The 18,683-nt window shown below is 38.4% G+C and overlaps 1 protein-coding gene across 10 annotated transcripts in view; it reads left to right on the top strand.

Annotated features, from left to right (window-relative positions):
• Nucleotides 1-18,683, top strand: part of KMT2C (lysine methyltransferase 2C) — a 188,872-nt gene that overhangs the window by 125,606 nt on the left and 44,583 nt on the right. For 7 of the 10 annotated variants that reach the window (XM_038125688.1, XM_038125734.1, XM_038125716.1 and 4 more), the window contains 8 exons: nt 583-747; nt 1,327-1,436; nt 6,839-6,904; nt 8,356-8,568; nt 11,251-11,379; nt 12,588-12,707; nt 15,132-15,262; nt 16,914-17,100. In XM_038125688.1, coding sequence (XP_037981616.1) covers nt 583-747; nt 1,327-1,436; nt 6,839-6,904; nt 8,356-8,568; nt 11,251-11,379; nt 12,588-12,707; nt 15,132-15,262; nt 16,914-17,100 — 1,121 coding nt within the window. The remainder of the gene's footprint in view (nt 1-582; nt 748-1,326; nt 1,437-6,838; nt 6,905-8,355; nt 8,569-11,250; nt 11,380-12,587; nt 12,708-15,131; nt 15,263-16,913; nt 17,101-18,683) is intronic. The other 3 variants (XM_038125724.1, XM_038125743.1, XM_038125762.1) reach the window with 3 other exon arrangements.

The raw sequence follows: 18,683 nt of genomic DNA, 5'->3' as shown, positions 1-18,683 counted from the left end.
TTAAACAAAGCCAACAAAATGCTTTTGAGTTGTTTTATTCAGTTATCAGTGGATAAGGGAAACTCTTACCTCCTCTTAAATCTGCTTCTTCATACCAAAAACCACATAAGCAGAGATAGACAAAATTTGTCTTTTGAAACTCATAGCAAAAAAAATTCCAATTTATATTCATTGTAATCATTCCAGTGTTCAGTTGGAAAGATGAATGGGTGCTTCACCCTAGTGTTCTTGATATAAAACCCTGTGAAAACAATTTGTTTTACTTGGGTGAAACACAAACACACCAGACCTCTCACATGGTTATGTCTTCAGATCTCAAAGTGAATGGCAACTGGAAGCAGGAACTCCTTTGACCTGTTGAGCTGTTACAAGAACCCATCTGCCTGCTTTTGCAGTTTCAAGGGAATTACTAATTAGGAACTTTCTTTAAAAAGTACAAAAAATGTTGTTAAACATTTGTGGTTAAACATGTTGTTAAGTTAAAACTTAATTACTCACCTCTTTCTAAGTGGAAGAGATTTAAAGCCACAAAATCATCTTCCTGTGAACTGGCAGTAATAAATCTTTTTGTGTGTTCTGTAGGTGTGTTTGGTGCAGACACTGTGGAGCAACTTCTCCAGGTTTAAGATGTGAATGGCAAAATAATTACACACAGTGTGCTCCCTGTGCAAGTCTGTCTACCTGCCCCATCTGCTACCGCACGTACAGGGATGAGGAGCTCATAATTCAGTGTAGACAGTGTGATCGGTAAGGATTTCTAATATTTCACATGTTTTTCCTGTTCAAGTCTTATTTTCACTTTTTCCCCCTAATGTTGAAGCGTAGAGATGAAGGAATTACTGAGTCTCAGAAGTTCTCTAGTCTCTAGTAGTTCATTCCTGGTTGTACCACAGACTTAACTGTCTGACTCTGGGCAAATTAATTAATCACTCTGTGCCTCTTCCCTCCTGCCCTGTAAAAATAAAACTAATTTACCTCACAATGCTCTTGTTGTGAGGCTGAATCTAGATGACATTGTATAAAGTAATTAAAATTATTGCAATATAGGGAGAAAATTATCATACAAAAACATACTTGGGAGATTGTGTTATAGAGAGCTCCTTCCTGTGGAGGGAGATAGTTGATCTGCTGCTCCATATACAGGATGTAATACACACCACTGTAGGGGATGCTGTATATGGAAAACCTGATTCTGTGGTTTCTCCCTAAAAGAATTCAAACTGAGCAACTATTCCCCATTTACTTGGACCATAGACTGATACTTGGGTCTCCTAAAACACCACCTATTTCCTTTAAATTGTATTTTTTCCCCCACTTAATTTCTAGATGGATGCATGCAATCTGTCAGAACTTAAACACAGAGGAGGAAGTGGAAAACATAGCTGATATGGGTTTTGACTGTACCATTTGTAGGCCATACATTCCACCAACGAACGGTAAGAAGACGATCGAAACCAATGGCAGGATTGCACACTGCAATAAATAGGTTTGGGAATGTGTTCTGTGCTCTGATGGAGGTTTGGTTCGTGGTAGAAGTAAGATTTTTTTCTTTTACGTTTGTTTTAAGGGCTCATGTGGAAGTGTCCTAGGTTGTTTTGCACCCTCAAGTGATTTAGGCCAGAGGAAACCTCATGGGAATTCTAGGTAGAGGTATTGAAGATAGGGAGAAACTGTTTAGAGCATTTGGTAGTGAAGGGGTCAAAGGCATCTCACTTTGTCAAGTAGAAGGAAAAAAGCCCAGTTCTCTAAAGTTACATCTACAGAAGAATCAGAAAATTATTTCTAAGCAGAAAAAGTTTGTGTATTTTGGTGCTTTGAGGCTGTCTGAGGCAGCAGTAGCTGTAACTACAGTCTGTGTAAGCACTTTTCCCATCCTCCTTCATGTATTCCTAATGCCTTTTCCTCAGCTCTCCCAGTATTCAAGACCAATGCTTCCCTCCCTAGCTGCACTCTTGAAAAGAATTGGCCATACTTCTTTGGGAGTTATCACTTCCTTATTAATTAAAATGTGTAATTCCTTCTGATGAGCTTTGCACTTCTCTGGACATGGACACCAACAGCCTTGTTGGTCTGTATCACAGTTCTGTAGCAGTGGCACTTCAGGAGCTGAGGTTATTGCACTTTAAGCACATTTACAGCATCTGGTTCCATGGGATGGTGCTGGTTAATGTTCCTGTGAGTGGCCTGTCAGCAGTTAGGTTGGCCCGTGACATGATTTATAGTCTTAGATTTTAGTTTTGCTGCAAGGGTGATAGCCTAAGTCTGTTTTCCCTGCATGTCAGCTCAGAGAAGTTGCTGCTTCAGTTGGCTCCTTTAACATTGACGCCTATTCCCATTTTTAGCATAAGCAGATGAAAGTGTTTATGTTACCCCTTCATTGAGGTATCACAAGAGAACAGTAGGAGGAAGGTACAAGAACGAAGCAAATGTTTCAAGAAAAATGCATATCCACCAAGAAGTTGTCAGTAAGATTGGTTTTCCTGATCAAGATGGAAGATGTTGTGAGGCTTGAGAGGTCTGCCAAGAAAAGTTCAATAAAGCATCTAATGTCCCTTAACACTGTGATGTCCTCATCACAGCAGTAATTGTAACTTACTGACCTGACCTTGGAGGTTTATATACTCCCTGCTGGACCACTTCCAAGGAACCCATTTTTATCACTAATAGAAAAATGACTAATGCTTCTGTATTTTTGCAAGTCACTTCATTGTGAAGATTTGCTTTCAAAAATTCAAAAGGAAAGAGGTTTTGTAAGTGGAAAGAGCAAGAAAATTGCAGATACAACACAGACTTTTGTGTATTTTTATAATAAGCTTTGAGTACTTAAAGCAAAAAGATCCAAGTAAGAAATACTTCTTCCTTTCTCTTTGGAGCTGGCAGAGCTACCTTGTAGAGATAATTAAAGCCCGTAATATGTGAGATGGACCAGCTTCACAAGAGGTGTTTCACTTCCAGGCAGAAGCTGGCCCCTGAGTTAGTCCTTTCTGCACACCTCTATGTAGTTGTGTTGCTTAGGTTTGGATTCCAAGAAATAGGAACCAGTCCCTTGGGAGTTCCCAAGTTTTCTTTGCAGGTTTTTTTCACCTTTTTTTTGTAAGACAAGTTTTTCAGCTTATTCTTTCCTGTTTTGACTCAGTATTAAAACCTCTCTAACGCGTGTACATTTGCACAGTTGCATGTCTGAGTATGTCCTTTGATGCATGTTGATAGAAATACCTGCATGTACTTCTATATGAAATGTTTCAGTCTTTCATGAATTCTTCTAAAACTCCTCTGGAAAATTTGTATAGTTTTTTGTTTCAAAGTGAGAAGATTTATTGTTTGATAAACTTAGGGAAATAAATGTTAACTAGCAGTAGAAAGCATCTAAAAATGTATCATACTGTGGGATTCTTACTGGGATGGTTCTTGCCCTTTCCATTTGATGCATCATAGATGTGTTGCAAGTATTATTATAGGGTTTTTAACCACTTTCTTTCCAGAATAAACAAGAGCCCCTCAACCTAATAAATAAACAAAACATTGCAGGTGTACCTTTGGTGAAGAGTAAATGGTTCTTGTGTGTAGGTATTGAGAAGGGGCTTTCATTTCCTTTTCTTCAGAAAGTGGAAACTTTTTAAAATTTGTAAGAGCTCTTCCCTGTCTCATCATACCTGATATTCCTAAAAAGTCATCTTCTTCAGGAAACAGAAATAAAAGTGTTTTTCTTCATGAACATACATAAATATCAAAAGCCAGATTGGTGTAAGATTTGCTCCAGTGTAGTGTACCAGAAACCTTCATTACTAGGTTATTCTGAAATAACCATCTCTGATCACTATTTTATCAGGTTCCTTTTAGTACTGTCTCAAGTTTTAACAAATGTCCCCCAGCATATTGCTGTGTCCTGTAGAGAAATTTAGAAGTTCTCATGACTAGATTCTAGGCAGGTGCATTAGATAGCAGCAGCTTTTCCCCTGTGCTGTAATTCCTGCACATTCAGGAGGGGAGTGTGTGTCTCACCCACATCAGCTCCTGGACAAGCAGTTCTTGACCATCTACTGAGCAGTTCTGCCTTTGTGTCATTTGCCCTTGCATGTCATATGCCCCATCTGCAAATTTCATCCCTCCTCACTTACTCCCATCCTGTCTCCATCTGGACTCCAGCTTCCTCCTCCCTTGGTGCTGCTTTTGTTCCTCTGCAGGATGCAGAGCTCTGCCTGTTTCTCTGTAACCAGTTAGAACTGATCTAGTTGCAGTTTCTGAAGCTGCCTGTGCAGTTATTCCTCCTGGGGCTCAAGTAAACATGCTCATGGAGGCAGTGAGGATTTGGTATCACTTACCCCTGTCCAGGGGTACCTGATACTGCCAGTGAGACACATTGTGGCTAGCAGTCTCTGGTGTATCATTTTCATTAAACTGATGTGAATTTTTCTTCATTCTGGAATTTAATTCTATGTACTTTACAAGATACAAACCCAACATAATACTATGTGTAAAAAAATTAACTTTTGAATTTTTTTTATTATTTGGCACATTTACTATGTCAGCTGTAATGTTCTTTTGTTACTGCATTTACCAAAAAAAATCCCTGTGTCATTGACACAGTTATGCAGGCACCCAATGAAGAGTGCTCTGTTAGTGCTGTATTTCTACATCAGCCATTCCACTTTGTCCCATTTGCTGGTTTCATTTTTTCACAGAATTATTCTTTTCTATAACAGCCTTAAAATGAACTCTGCTTTCTTTTGTCATCATTGTATTCTGTGCAATTATTTGCTTTCAGCCAAGGCTACTAAATGCTGTACAATATTAAGCACATTTAAAACCTTTTGCAGATAAATTTAACAATTTTGGTTAAACTTCAGCTGAATGCCTCAGAAAGCACTATTTTTTTCCATTTTATTTTTGTTTTCCTTTGGATAGGCTTTCTCTAACAGTACTGTGCTTTTCTGCTATCCATTTTATTGATTGTAATCCTTAATCTGCGCTCTAATTAGCTCCTTTTCTGGAAGTCTGTTTGATACTGTCTTCAAACACTGTTTGTTCGTGCAGTTTTTGTGAGTGCGTCTCGGAAGGCCTCACCTCTGTCACTATCAGCTTGTTTATTTGAGCCTTTCAACTCTATTCAGTTTCCAGAGCTAAAATTGTTCAGTCTGACCAGGATGAGAAGATCTCTCTGTTGTTTGACTTTTAAATGAAGGATTTCAAATTTTCTGTTCACAACTTTCTGATTTTCTTGTTTACCTTAGATTCCAATTCAATAATTGTTACTTCATTCTTAAAACCATCTTGTAAATGATAAGAAGTGAAATGAACAGATAATGTCTTACTCCGTTTTGAGTAGTTCTTACAATCTGCCTATATTCTGTTTTTTCAATTCAGTGTTTTGAGTATCTTCCTTTCTGCAGCTTGTCCCCTGTTTTTTGTTTCTTTCTGGCTTCATGTCTCTTTCAAAATGTCATTTTCAGGTTATTTTCTTTCTTGTCTTTGTCTCCACTGTTGAGTTCAGTTTTTCAGTAGTTCTCATAGGCTCCTTTTATTCACTAATTCCATGAAATACTGGTTTTCTGTAGGTTATACCCTCTGCATTAGTTGCACATTACATAACACTTTGAAAGCGCTGTAGTTTTTGATACAGACTTGCACTTTCTTTAAATTTGTTTATATGCTGGAAAGCATCCTGTGTATTTCATACTCATTTTAAGTGTTACTTGGAAGCTTTTGTGCTTTTCCTCATCTTGTCCTGGCTCCCATGGTGCCTTGTGAGGTGGGAGCAGCAGCACACTGCCATGGTGGATGTGACACACAGAACCCCCCACGGGTTTTCTGCCTCAGGGGTCTCAGCTTGTGTGACAGGCACAAAGGAAATACTCCAGATGTTATCTTGAGTCCTAAATTCAGCATGAGTAAGGTTTCTAAGCCAAAGAAAAAGGGAAAAAAGTGCGGATAAACTTGTCTCTGTGGTAATGCTAACTGTGCCTGACTAACAGGTTTTCTGATTCTAGTTCAGTGTTTGCGAGATAGAAGCTCCTAATTTCCACCTTGCTACTCTGTCTACATAATCTCTGTGCTAATATTAAAAGTTTAGTCTAAACATCATAGGTGAGTGAAGCATGATTGCAGTTATGTAGTTAAGGCAAAAGGGAAGAGCATTTCTGCCCACTGCAAAAGTAGCCTTGTGTTGCAGGACATTTTGATTATTATTTTTTCAGTCACGCTGTTCCACTGCTGCCCTGTAGCACACAAGGTGTAGTTTTTAAATTGAGTTTCTGCTGTTCCATTTATCAATACTCTTATCTGGAATAAGAATTGCCCTATCTAACTTCAACAGGTCCTGTGTTATTTGTTCTCAATACCTCAGCCTTCTCCAAGTGCTGTGTAGGAGCACAGCACGGGCACAGTGAGAGCCTTGTGTGCAAGGCTCTTGGAGTGTGCTGGCCCCTCCTTGGGGAAATACTGATCAATACTCACTTCACAAAACGCTCACATTTTTAATGATTAGGGCAGCAAAACCTGAACATCATGACTAGTGTAGAGGTTGCTTTCCAACTCAAAAGACCCAGTGTATTCATTTGCCCTTGGTCCAGTAGAAGGAGATAATCTCCCGTTGACTTCAGTGCTATTCCAATGCCATTCTTGGCTTTAGAAAATTGGAGAACTTCAGTTTCTATCAGGCTTCTTTTCAGCATCACATCTGTGCTGCTGAAAAGCACTTTATTTTAAAGGTGCAAGTAAATGATTGCCAAGAGTATAAATTAGGGAGTTTAATGGAACTGCTTGAAGGAAAATTGATAGTTTCAATTTAAATCAAGTCACCATTTTTAAAAGTTGAAATTATTTTCCTTATATTTTTCAGTGCCTTCTTTGGACTGTTGTGATTCATCAGTTGGAGCTCAGATTATTTCAAAATCAAAAGAACTAGGTAAAGAATGGAAACGCTTAATATCTGATCATTTAGAATATTTTAAGGGTATATTTTTACATGAGACAAAAATTCCTTTTCCTGTGGTTTTGTAACACACAGCATTAACTATCCTTCAGTTACCACAGCATGCTTTTCTTTTTTTTTTCCTCATTCTCTCTTCTTTCTTCTCTCTTGCCTGCCATACCTGCCCTGTAATAATTACTTTAAATTATGCTTTGATCCTACAGTCTTAGCTGCTTACCTTAATATTGGTGGTGATAACACAGTGTGGCTGAGTCAAGCATGTACACAAATGTTTACAGGCTTGAGCTGTTAGGAGGATGCAGCTTTTCTGTATTTGTTTGGTTTGTGCTAGGAATTTATAATCCTGACAAGCCTACTCACAAGTCAGTCTTTACAATGGTAGCACCCAGCAGCTTCCCTCATGTTAGGACAGCTTCCATCACATCAGAGTTTTTTTTCTATTTGACACCTGAGAGAAGGTTCTCCCCTCAAATATTCAGTCTGAAAAAGAGTGTGAGATGTTTTTGAAACATACACCTTTCAAGTTCGGTGTAAGAAGGCAGTCAAGTGGGAAGAATTTGTTCAGAACCAGCTGTATTGTCAGATGTTACACGAGGAAATGTTTTTGGTTAAATGGAACAAATGCTATTAAATTTGTATGTTTACAAAAGTTGTGTTATCAAATCCTGATTTAATTGGCTCCAGAGAGCTGAAGCATCATTGCAGCCTCTTCATTATTTGGTAATCCCTGAAAGTTCCCAAGCTTCCACTTGCAGGGCCTCAGCACAGGTGGCAGGGCCTTTCTGCATGGTGAATTAAAGAATATTAGAGTTTATCAGTGGACTCAGTGTTCATTTAACAGCTTGAGGAGGAAGCAGTCTTGCAGGTCTTGGGAGACTTGGGTTCTACCCACAATTTCCTTTTTGATCTTGAGCAGCTCATAGATACAGCTTGGGTTTTTGTCTGCCTATGAAATAGGGCTGATAACTTCTCTGAGTTACCAGGAGTTCTTGGAGATTTAAGGTCATTAATAAGATGAAGGTAAAGTGCTGAGGACTGGATGGGGGCCTTGGCTGATAAGCAACAAGGACCCAAAGTATGACTTGCACAGTTTTCTGTGGGTGCCAGTAATACAGGAATACCCTGCAAGGCACCAATTTCCATAATCAAATTGTTCTTTCTAATGAATCCTTGATATAAGTTGTTTCATAGCAATGTAATGGATTATTGCTGGATTTGACATCAGACTCTCAATCATAAAGCTGTAATTGTAATGTGTAAGACAGTGTCTGATATCTCTGGTTTATTTATTCCAATTTCTTCACTCACGGGTCAACTCCATACTTGTGGATTATTAACTCTTGTAAGTGCTATTCCTAAAAAATCAAAGACTTGTAAATTAAAAGAGTTTTATATTGCTGTTATGATTCATTCAACTTTTATAGACCCACCGAAGACATACACCCAGGATGGAGTCTGCTTGACAGAATCCGGCATGTCTCAGTTACAGAGCCTCACTGTTACAGTACCGAGAAGAAAACGGACGAAACCAAAGCTTAAACTGAAGATTATAAATCAGAACAGTGTGGCTGTGCTTCAGACACCCCCAGATGCCCAGTCAGAGCACTCAAGAGATGGGGAGATGGATGACAGTAGAGGTAGCAGTCTACTTTTGGCATGTCTTGTAGCTTGGAGTGTTGCAGTACCTGTGTGTATTGCAGATATCCCTGGGAGTTTTTCTTACACTGATACTCCTGTGTTCTGTACAGAATGGTTTATGGAAATTTCTTGAACAGTAGTCATGGCTCATTGTTGTCCATTTCAGGAATTTTCCTTGTTGTTCTGTTTATGGGTCATCCATCCTATAGGATATTCAGCTTTCTAGGGCTGCCAACACTGGAAATAGGAGATGATTTTTGTCTAATCTTTGCGTTACCTGTGGGAAGTGTTGCACACTCACAGAGTACAGGTGTACTCAAATTCAGTGCAAATTGTTTGAAAGTGTTGGCTCAGCAAAGCAACATCTGTATAACTGAGAGACTGGTATTAAAATCAAGTGGGAAAGTGGAGTGGTTCTTTGCTGAGAGTATTTCTCTCTTCTGAAAGAAGTAAGGTGAGAGTCAGTGGTCTGGGCTAACACTTGAATGGTGCAGCACCATCGTCCTTGCCGTGGTCTGCCTGTGCATGCTGAGGAGGGTGATGGCACAGTAGGTGTTAATCCATGGCCTGGGACAAGGCTCCTTCCAGGGGCAGGTGAGAAAGTCGTTGCATTGGTCATGTAGGTGTCTCTGGAGAGGAGCTGAGGCCCACGGGCACCCCACTCCCCACAATTCTGTTAATGCAACACTGCCTTGTTAATCAGATTAAATGTCATAAGAAGGTGGGGAGTTCAGCCATCAGTGAAGTTTCAGTGCTAGCTTGTTGATAGAAGTATTGTTCCTGTTGTTTGATGAGGACATTCTTTCCCTCTGTTGTTGACTAGAACTATTCTTTACTAAAATAGCTTCCTTTTATGTCTTTATAACCTGTTAAACAGTTTGTTTTTCTTTCATGTCTTTCAGTATTCACAGGGTTTGGTACCTCATCCTAGCATTACATAGACTCTGAAATTTCATCTCATACTTTCATATTCTCCATCAGCTGGGTTTTTGGAAGTAAAAAATGGTTTTGAATTCGGAGGCAGCTAGTCACTTCCCTTGTTGTCCTTCAGTGATTAATAATCTTTACTTTTAAAAATGTGTGCCTTTTTTCTGTATGACTTTTTCTGACTTCTTTATCTGCTTGTTGGCTTCTATAAGTGGTAGGTCTTTACAAGTAGTTAACAGCATATATAGATGTGATAGCAGGGTATGAAAGGGAAAGCCAGAGTGTCCACAACTTCAGTTTCAGTTCTGATCACCTTTTGTTGCCTTTTTGAGAGATAAAGCACGTTCATGTGTGTGATGGTAACAGCACAGGGAGTACACGGGAGATAGGATGGCTTTCCTTGATGCTCTGGGTGTGTAGGGCTCTACTCTGGAGAGGGGATCAGTGTCTGTCTCCAAACATCTGGAATTTTTGTATGAGCATCAGCATGAATAAAGCTGTGCCATGGCTTTGATTAGAGTAACACAGTGTAGTAATCCCAGGAAAAAGGAAAAAAACCTTATTTTGACTTCTGACATCCCAGATGGAAAAAAGAGGCTTTAGCTGAGAAAAGTGAGCTCATGGAATTTTGTTACCATCTCACCTGTGGGCTTGCATCAGGTTCAGATTTCATTGGGTCTTCTACATTTTAGAGTCCACTTGAAAGTTGAGCTTTTTTTGGGAGCTTCAGCTTGGTGGCCTTTGCCATCCACTGGCTTTGTTGGTAGAGCTCAGTGAGGTCTTTATCAATGGGAAAGTCTGGGCCATGACCTAGTCTGTGGAAGAGTGAGAGTTGCAGTTCCTGCTACAGCAAAAGTGGTGTGAAAGAGTCTAGCTCTGTTGTAACAGTATTTCTCCCTCTTACAACTGCATGGGATTTTACTCCATCTAGAATTATAAACCTGTATCCAAAGCAGAATGTGAGAATTCCAGTATCTTTCCAGGGATGAGAGCATATTTAACATTTTAGAAGGTTTATGATAAAATGAAGATGCAAGGTCTTTTTGGGGATATCAAGAAGAATTCATTCCCTCTCTCTTCAACACCAAAGGCTTTTTAATGTCAACATACTTTACATCTGTTTCTACCCTACCTTCCCACAGAATATAAACTCTGACTTTGAATTATAATCTTCATCTTCAAGGCTGAGTAATTCCTTTGGGCTGAATTTTGTGTTATATAAATCAAATTCCTCTTCATAGATCAGTCTGCTTTCAGTCAGTCACACAGCTTTAAGTCGTGAACCCACTACACTTAAAGTCATTACCCTTTACCTTCCAAGTGCAGGCTGCAGTTTTTGAATGTCTTCTCAATTAAAAAAAAAAGCCCTGTCAAAGAAAACTGAGGAGGACAGTGAAGAAAAGGAAGTATACCTTGGTAAATTAGGTCCATATTCCTTGATGGAATAGCTAAAGATTGCTCAGACACTTACCATAAGCTTCCAAAGGAGGTACCAAAAACTTTCTCTGATTTACATATACTAATTACAGCATTTATTTGCTGGTTTTGCCTAAACATCATCTCATAGGAAATGTGTGTATAGATAGGATGGGTATCCCAAAAATGTCCAGGGATAATGATTATCTGACACCCTTTTGAAAAATCTGTCATTCTCAGCCAGTTTCTCATAAAACATGTGGAAGATGTGGAAATTTTGGGAAAAATAATTTTCTTTGGCTTTTCTAGTTAAAGTTACTATTGCCTCTTTCCTGCAGAAGGTGACCTTATGGATTGTGATGGAAAATCAGATTCCAGCCCAGAACGGGAAACTGTGGATGATGATACCAAAGTGGCTGAAGGAGCTGATGGGATTAAAAAAAGGAAGCGAAAACCATACAGACCTGGTAGGATGAAGTAACTTAGATCATTGTGTGTCCATTGCTCATTTTTTTTCTGTAACATTACAAAAAAAAATTAGAAAACACTATGAAATTCTGAAGTATTCCATTGCTTATTGTTGGTTGTAGATTTTTTTTCCCTATTCTGTTTCAAGTTGCCTTTTTTCTACTTTGCCAAAACACTTTTCCAAAGGTTGCTGGTCAGCAGTGCACTTGTTCTTAGTGTGCTTGTCAATTACTTCTAGTAGTTCAGATCTGTGCCTTATTGATCCTTAACTTGATAGGAAATGGTGCTGTGTTTCTATAATTATTGAAGGAGAGTTTTTATGTGTATGTGTATATATATGGAAGTATCTCAACTTCAGACAAATTTTTGCAGTTATTTTAGGTATTTTCTGAAATATTTTAAAATAGTAGTTTACCAGATATTTGCAGATTACTTCTGACAGGTGAATTTTAATAAATTCAGTTACTGGATGAATTCATTTATTTTAATTTCTTTGTGCAGTTGACTCTTAATTATCCTGACTGAATTAATTAACTGTATGTCTTGGGTGCACAAACAGTTGAGCTGTGTCCGCATAGAATAAATCCATTCGTTATCCCGTTAGTTTTCTGCAGCCAACAATTCCCCTGAAAAATGAAACAGATCTGTATCTGATACATTTAGATACATACACACCAACTACAAAGATCAGGAACTCTGCAGTAAGTCTCCAGTGAAGGATTCAAGAGTTCCAGGCCACTATGATGTTGATTAATTATCTTTTTATTTGGGATATGTCCTTCTCTAGTAGCATCATTTGGAGTGGTGGGCTCTCTAGAGCTATTTGCAGAGGATTTTTGTGGTCCTTTGAGGTTCTTTAATAGGTTTCATTTGGTAGATTGACAGCTAATTCCAGCAACTCATCAGTTTGCCCCAAGGGAGGGGAAAACCAACATCTGAAAGTTGCCAGGTTTGGTGATTTGAACTTCTTGTGGATGTTCTACAGTCCTGAAATTCTGATCATTTTTCATTACATGTGTACCCACTGAGACATAAAAATACAGAAATGTCTCATAAAATTCGAAATGAAAACTCATAAGTATCTGAGAGTCATTCTTAGATATCTAGATGCAGCAGTCTCCTTGACCTGCAGAGTAATCTTGGCTCTCATTTGTACTATGAAACACAGTTTTTATTCAGTACATTGAATTTTTACTTCCTTGTTCAGGTATTGGTGGATTTATGGTACGTCAGAGAAGTCGTACGGGGCAGGGGAAGACAAAAAGATCTCTCTCCAGGAAAGATTCTTCTGGATCTGTTTCTGAACAGTTGCCTGGCAGAGATGAAGGTAAGTGCAGGAATTTGGTGTTAAATGTGTGTTCATGCTTAATGCAGTAAAAGCAATACAGCTCATCAGCATGTTTGTTTGTCATGATGGCTTTATGAATTCAACTGAAAATACCCATTCCTGCCTAGCTGTAATTTCAGCAGAGCCCATGATGTACAAAGAAACTGAAACAATGAATTTCAGGCAGACATTGTAGGAGACAAATAGTGAGAATTTATTATTATTATTATTATTATTGTTTTAGATTTAGAGCAATCCTCTTTCTCCAGATGTAGCCCTGGTCCAGGGGTGTCTTCTGGACCATCACTTTTAATACTCAGCAGTGTTTCATATTCCATTAGTGTGACTAATCAATTTTTATAAATCTGTTTATGCTCTGGAAAATTAGAGAGTTTAGTGATATGTTATTGTTGCATGAAGAAATAATTCCTTTTTATTTTAAGCCAGATATCAGATATCTGAGAGTTTCATAAGCTGTCCTCATGTTTAATGTTATGAAAGATTATTTTAAAAAAATCATTCCTTCTAGCAGTATTTTCTAGATGTGTATCATATTTCCCCATCAGTGTTTCCTTTTCCAGGGCTGAAGAATCCTTGACTTTGTTGGGTGCCTTTTCCCATGACAGACCCATTTTCATACCTCTGACACTGCAGTTCTCAGTAGATTGGGCACCTAACAAAAAGTCAGATTTTATTCATGGGCCTTTTTCTCTTTCTTGTTGTGTGTGATTAGGCTAAATTATTCCATCCATCTGAATTTGCTCACACGAATCTGGAGGATGTTGAGGTATCATTCAGGGGAGATGTGGAATATGTTTAGTTCAGAGCCTGTGCCCTGGAAAGTCAGTAGTAGAAGGAGGCAGCTGCTTCTGAAGGATGGCTGATACCACCCCAGTTAGAGACCCTGGCCTGAGATTTCTCCTGTCACTCTCTCCTTTCTGTTTAGATATTGGTTTTTTTTTTACCTTTTGTAGAGCCAGATCAGTCTCTTGCTGTAGATTTGTACAACATGGTGGAGAATGGATCTTTGCCACAGCATCGAGGCAGTGTAATTAAAATCTTAACACTCAAGTGTTGTCTGTGCTTGCATTTGTAGAACTACTTCATAAAGCCAATAAACATTCCTTTTATCAGTGCAGCCAGGTAGTCTGATTAAGTTCCCAATCTTGGTATAGTGTTTGCTTTCTCTTCAATATTAGTGTTACAGCTGTGTTTCTGCTTTGTAAATAATATTTTAGTGTGGCATACTACCTTGTTTCAGGTTGTGCTGAAAATCTTGTGTAAGATCTTTTTCATTGGCATAGGGGTCTGCTCCTTTAAATAAAACTTTTTTTAAAAGTTGGCTAAAAAGCTAATTCCCCATTCTGGGTAACACTACAATGCATGTTGTTAAAAAGGAGTATTCTTAAACAAGTATTCAGTTGAAAGTAGGAGCTTCTTTTTGTCTGCTCAAGGACAATTGCCAGTTGAGAAAAACACAACTCATAGCTTGCCAGGAGCCTGCTTCTCAGTGGCCAGTACTCATCAGCTTTACCAGGATTTTTTGCACCCTTGTCACATCCACTCCTTTTCTTTGTCAAGTCTCCCTCTCAGTGCAGAGGTCACTGTTGGTGAACCTCATTCTACTCATGGTCCTCTGGGTATCCTACAGGAGATCACTGCAGTACAAAGCAGAGCTGATTTTATTACCATGATAATACAGTTTCTTAAATATCTTGCCAGAGTCCTTAACTTCATGTAATTTGCTTTGGCAAGACAGAAGTAGCAGACCTTAAGAAGTTCTGCATTACCTGCAGTGTTTTTCATGCTCTGTTGTAATAAAATACTGAATGATTGATGAGCACTGTGTGCTTTTGTGTTTATTAAAAAAAGCAGTGCCACTTTGAAATATGACAGCTGAATAAATGTGTAATTTTTCTTGAAGGGCTTCTTTATAGATTTCTTTTTCTAGGCTGTTCATTATTTATATGATAGCTCTTTCTCAGATTAAAAAAAAGTTTTTTTACTTCTAATTTGAGAAAAAATAGTGTATGAAATGAAAGGTGGTTAATGTGTAACTCAGCATTGATGACACTGGAGGTACTTCTTTAGTGGAGTTGTCTTTTCAAATATCTTTGGTTGAACGGCACCTGTAATTTCTGTCAAATTGGCAAATTCTTAGGTTGCCTGGGGATGCAGAAGTTAAAGGTCTGTGTGTCCCTGGGAGCTGCAACAGTGTTGTGGCTGGTGTCACATCTGGCATTTCCTGCTGCCAGAGCCTGTGTGGTCAGGGCAGTTCACAGCTGGATAAAAGCCACTTTGGAATGCATCTGCAGTGAGGTGCAGTAACCCACGCAGCCAGAGGTACCCAGATGTGCTGCCACTGTACCTTTACAGCTAAATACTGAGTGTTTTATTTACTTGTGCCCTGATGTTCCTTTGTAGGTTGGACAGAGCAGCTGCCAGACACTCCAGTTGAGGAGTCTACCCCAGCTTCTGAAAGTACTGAGAAAATCAAAAAGCGTTACAGGAAAAAGAAAAATAAACTCGAAGAAACCTTTCCTGCCTACTTGCAGGTAAAGCTGGTGGTCTGCTTCTTGTATTATAAATCTGTTTAAAAGCCTACTCCTCATGTGTTGTTTCTTAGTTCATTTAAACCAATAATGTTTCTTTTCTGATTCCAAAATGATGGTTTAAATGAAATGGGTTTTCTGTAAAAAACGTTCATGAGCTTGTACAGGAAACTGTATATTATGTTAAATCTCCAGGATTCTGGGGAATCCTTCTCAATGTATTTGCATCTCTCCTTGTTCAGAGATGAGATGGGGTGGAAAAATCATGCTTCTGCTCTCTGAACTGCCTCATGATGTTTCCACATTCAGCCCTGTAGGATATCTTAGCCTGATCAGGCCACTTCCTCAGCTTCTCATTTAGATTTTGAGGATTATAGAACATGATTTGATAAGGGAAACTTGTTTGCTACGGTTTTATGGATTTATATACCCTGCATCTCCCTACCACAATAATGTCTGCTCTTCCCTCCCATTGATTTCATGATGTCCCTAGCAGGTAAGAGGCAACAGTTGTGGATAATAACCAGGATATTAATGGTGATTGTCAACTTTCCTTCCATTAATCAGGTTACTGACTTGTTTATATATCTACAAACTGGCTGGTTTATATATCTATATCTATCTATCTATCTATCTCTATATATATATATCTCAGTTACTTGGCTTGTTCTTCTTCTCAGCCACCTTATTCATGGTGAAGGGAACTTTACGAAGTTGCAACTTTCATTGTCTTGTAGATGTTCACCAAACTTCATGGCATGAACTGTATTGGGATTGAAAGCAAAGAATTAACAGAGAGGCAGAACATTTTCTCTTTAAAAAATATTATTTCATAAGTGGGGAAGTGACTTGGAAAGAAAATACTTAAACAATATTTCCTTTGGACTAATGAGGATAAATGTTTTTAATGCATGTTTTACTCCTGTAAAACATAGAATATTTCTTAGATTCTTTGTTAGTATTACAATAATTGCTACTGAAAAATCTATATTTAGATTTATTTTTAGAACTGTATCCTAAATGAAGATTTTAAAGGCAACATGGGAACATGTCCCAGTGTGTTATATAATAAATAAAGGTTGGCAAATTACTGAATATTCAGGCTTAGGTGAGTGATAGCTGTTATATAATATTTTAAAAGCCACTTTTATAATGTAAGTTAAACATCTTCAAGCATTTTGTTATTGCAGTTAGACATGAGGATGATTTTGTGAAATGCAGTGTATGGTGATTCTCAAAATGGAGCCATGGTTCCACATCAAGTTGCCCAGTAATGTTCCCTTTCTTCAGCTGTCATTTTTGTGCAAGGAGAAATATTTTAAATAATAAAAACATTGTGATAGGTAATAACACTGTATTGGTACACTGTCTGTGCCACGTATGTGTAAGAAGACTGAAGTTTTTCTGTATAATCTTAAGGCATTTATGTAATCCTAAAACTTCGGTCATGTAGCTTCCTCAGGTAAGTTGTAGCCACTGTAGCACTCCTCATAGCCTGAAAGAGATATTGCCGTATTGGAATGTTTGTGAGACTGAGACTGTGCTTTTATATTCCTACTAATTTTTGGCTTTTAATTTTAACTTTGTCGTTTACTCAAATTTTTCAGTCAATACAGTGTTCTTCCTACGTTAAATCATTGTGTCTTCTTTGCAGGAAGCTTTTTTTGGGAAAGACTTACTGGATACCAGTAGACAGAACAAGATGAACCTGGATAGTTTACCTGAAGAATCACTTCCACTTTCATGTAAAACAAACTTGGCCACCAATTTCCTGGATCCTTCATCTGACCCCCTTCTTAGCTCCACCTCCACTCCAGCTCAGGCAAAACTGGGACCTCAAGGTGTGCAAACCTGAACTTAGTGATAATTCAGTAGTTTGCTTTTATTGTGGTGACTGGGGCTTTTCCACACGCCTTCCCCCTTTCCTCCCACAGTTTATCTGCAGTATTTTTCAGCATTCTATATATGAACTGTCCTTGTGAGGTTAACTAACACTGATATTTAGTGATATTCTTCTCAAGGGCTCCAGCTGTTTCAGAAAGAGCAGTGGATGACACAACAATTGGCACTTAAAGCAAATCTGCAACATCTTGACTATAATATCCATAGCTATAAAATCCATGAAAATTAGCTCTGTGTAGGAAAAAGCATACAGTTCATTATAGAAGAAAACATAGATACTCTCATTAAAAGATATTTTTAGTAGTTTAGTGAATACAAGTTGGATGAATATCATCCATCTTTACTGTTTTAGATTATTTTAGGTTGCCAGTCTCCTTGGAATTTTTCTTTCACCATGTCCTTTCTGAACATGAGTGCCCTTTCCTGGTACAGTTTGTAGCCCCTAGGCAATCTTTTGCTTCTGCTATTAGAAAACCTTACTGAAGGTTCTGCTGGGAGTTTTGCAAAGAGCCAGAGGGTTGTAAAGTGCTGCTGAAAGAGCAGCCTCACACAAAACAGCAATTAAAACCATACTGTCTACTTCAAATTATTTTTTCTCTGTCTTGTAGTAAGTATGTACTGTTAGGTGGAGGTGTCTTTATTTTAAGAAACTGCTATTTCTTTTGTATATTAATTAATTTATGGCTTGCGTTTCAGCTGATCCCCAAAGTTTTTCCATCTATAGCTGTTTGTACACACTATCACAGTTCCCACTGTCCAGAGAGTCATTTGAAGAAAGGTCACCTATTTGTGATTGTTACTCAGTGAAAATCTGCTAAATGAAAAGCAAAAGGCTTATTATAACTAAACATTGATTCTTCTGCAGTTGAAGTTGTGAGTAATAGAGAATGCAAAAAGTAACTTGCCTTAAGGTGAAGCTGCTGGAAATGAAATGTTGCATGGTCTGTGTTTCCTTAGTTCCAGCACTACAAGAGGATAAGGTCACTATGACTTTTTTCACCCTGGCCTTCTTTTGAAGCCAGAGAAATTCAGCTTCAGAGGTCTTTGCTGGCCTATCCAACTGCAAGATTGAAGTCACTAATGTGTTTATGTGTTATGGTAGTACAGGGGTTTAGAAATTCATGAAGTTGATGTTAATTTAATGGTCTATTTTTCCAAAGTCTGAAAGTTCTTCACAAAAAAAGCAGAGTTGTAAAACTTAGTAGTTTCATCTTTTTGTTCAGAAATAAATAATAAAGAGGTGGCTGTTAATAAATAAATCACTAGCAATGGCTTTAGTGGATAACCTACTGTCCTTCCCATTTGACATGTGAGACACTCAAAGGATAGTGCTTTCTGGCCATAGGAATGTTCTCAACTCAATTGTCTTTCTCAATTCTCTTGCAACTGTCCAGATTTCCAGCCAGAATTGTGTCCAGCTGGAGCTGTTTGGTGTAGTTGGGGCACCAGTGGGTGAAGTCATCTGCCAGTATTGATCCAGTCCAGTTCTGAAGTCTTTGCCTGTGACTTTCTGGGACACAGT

This window comes from Motacilla alba, chromosome 2, assembly GCF_015832195.1.
Source record: "Motacilla alba alba isolate MOTALB_02 chromosome 2, Motacilla_alba_V1.0_pri, whole genome shotgun sequence".
In the NCBI taxonomy this organism is placed as follows: Eukaryota; Metazoa; Chordata; class Aves; order Passeriformes; family Motacillidae; genus Motacilla; species Motacilla alba.
Note: the sequence above shows the minus strand (reverse complement) of the source record. Positions and strands in the feature narration are given on the sequence as shown.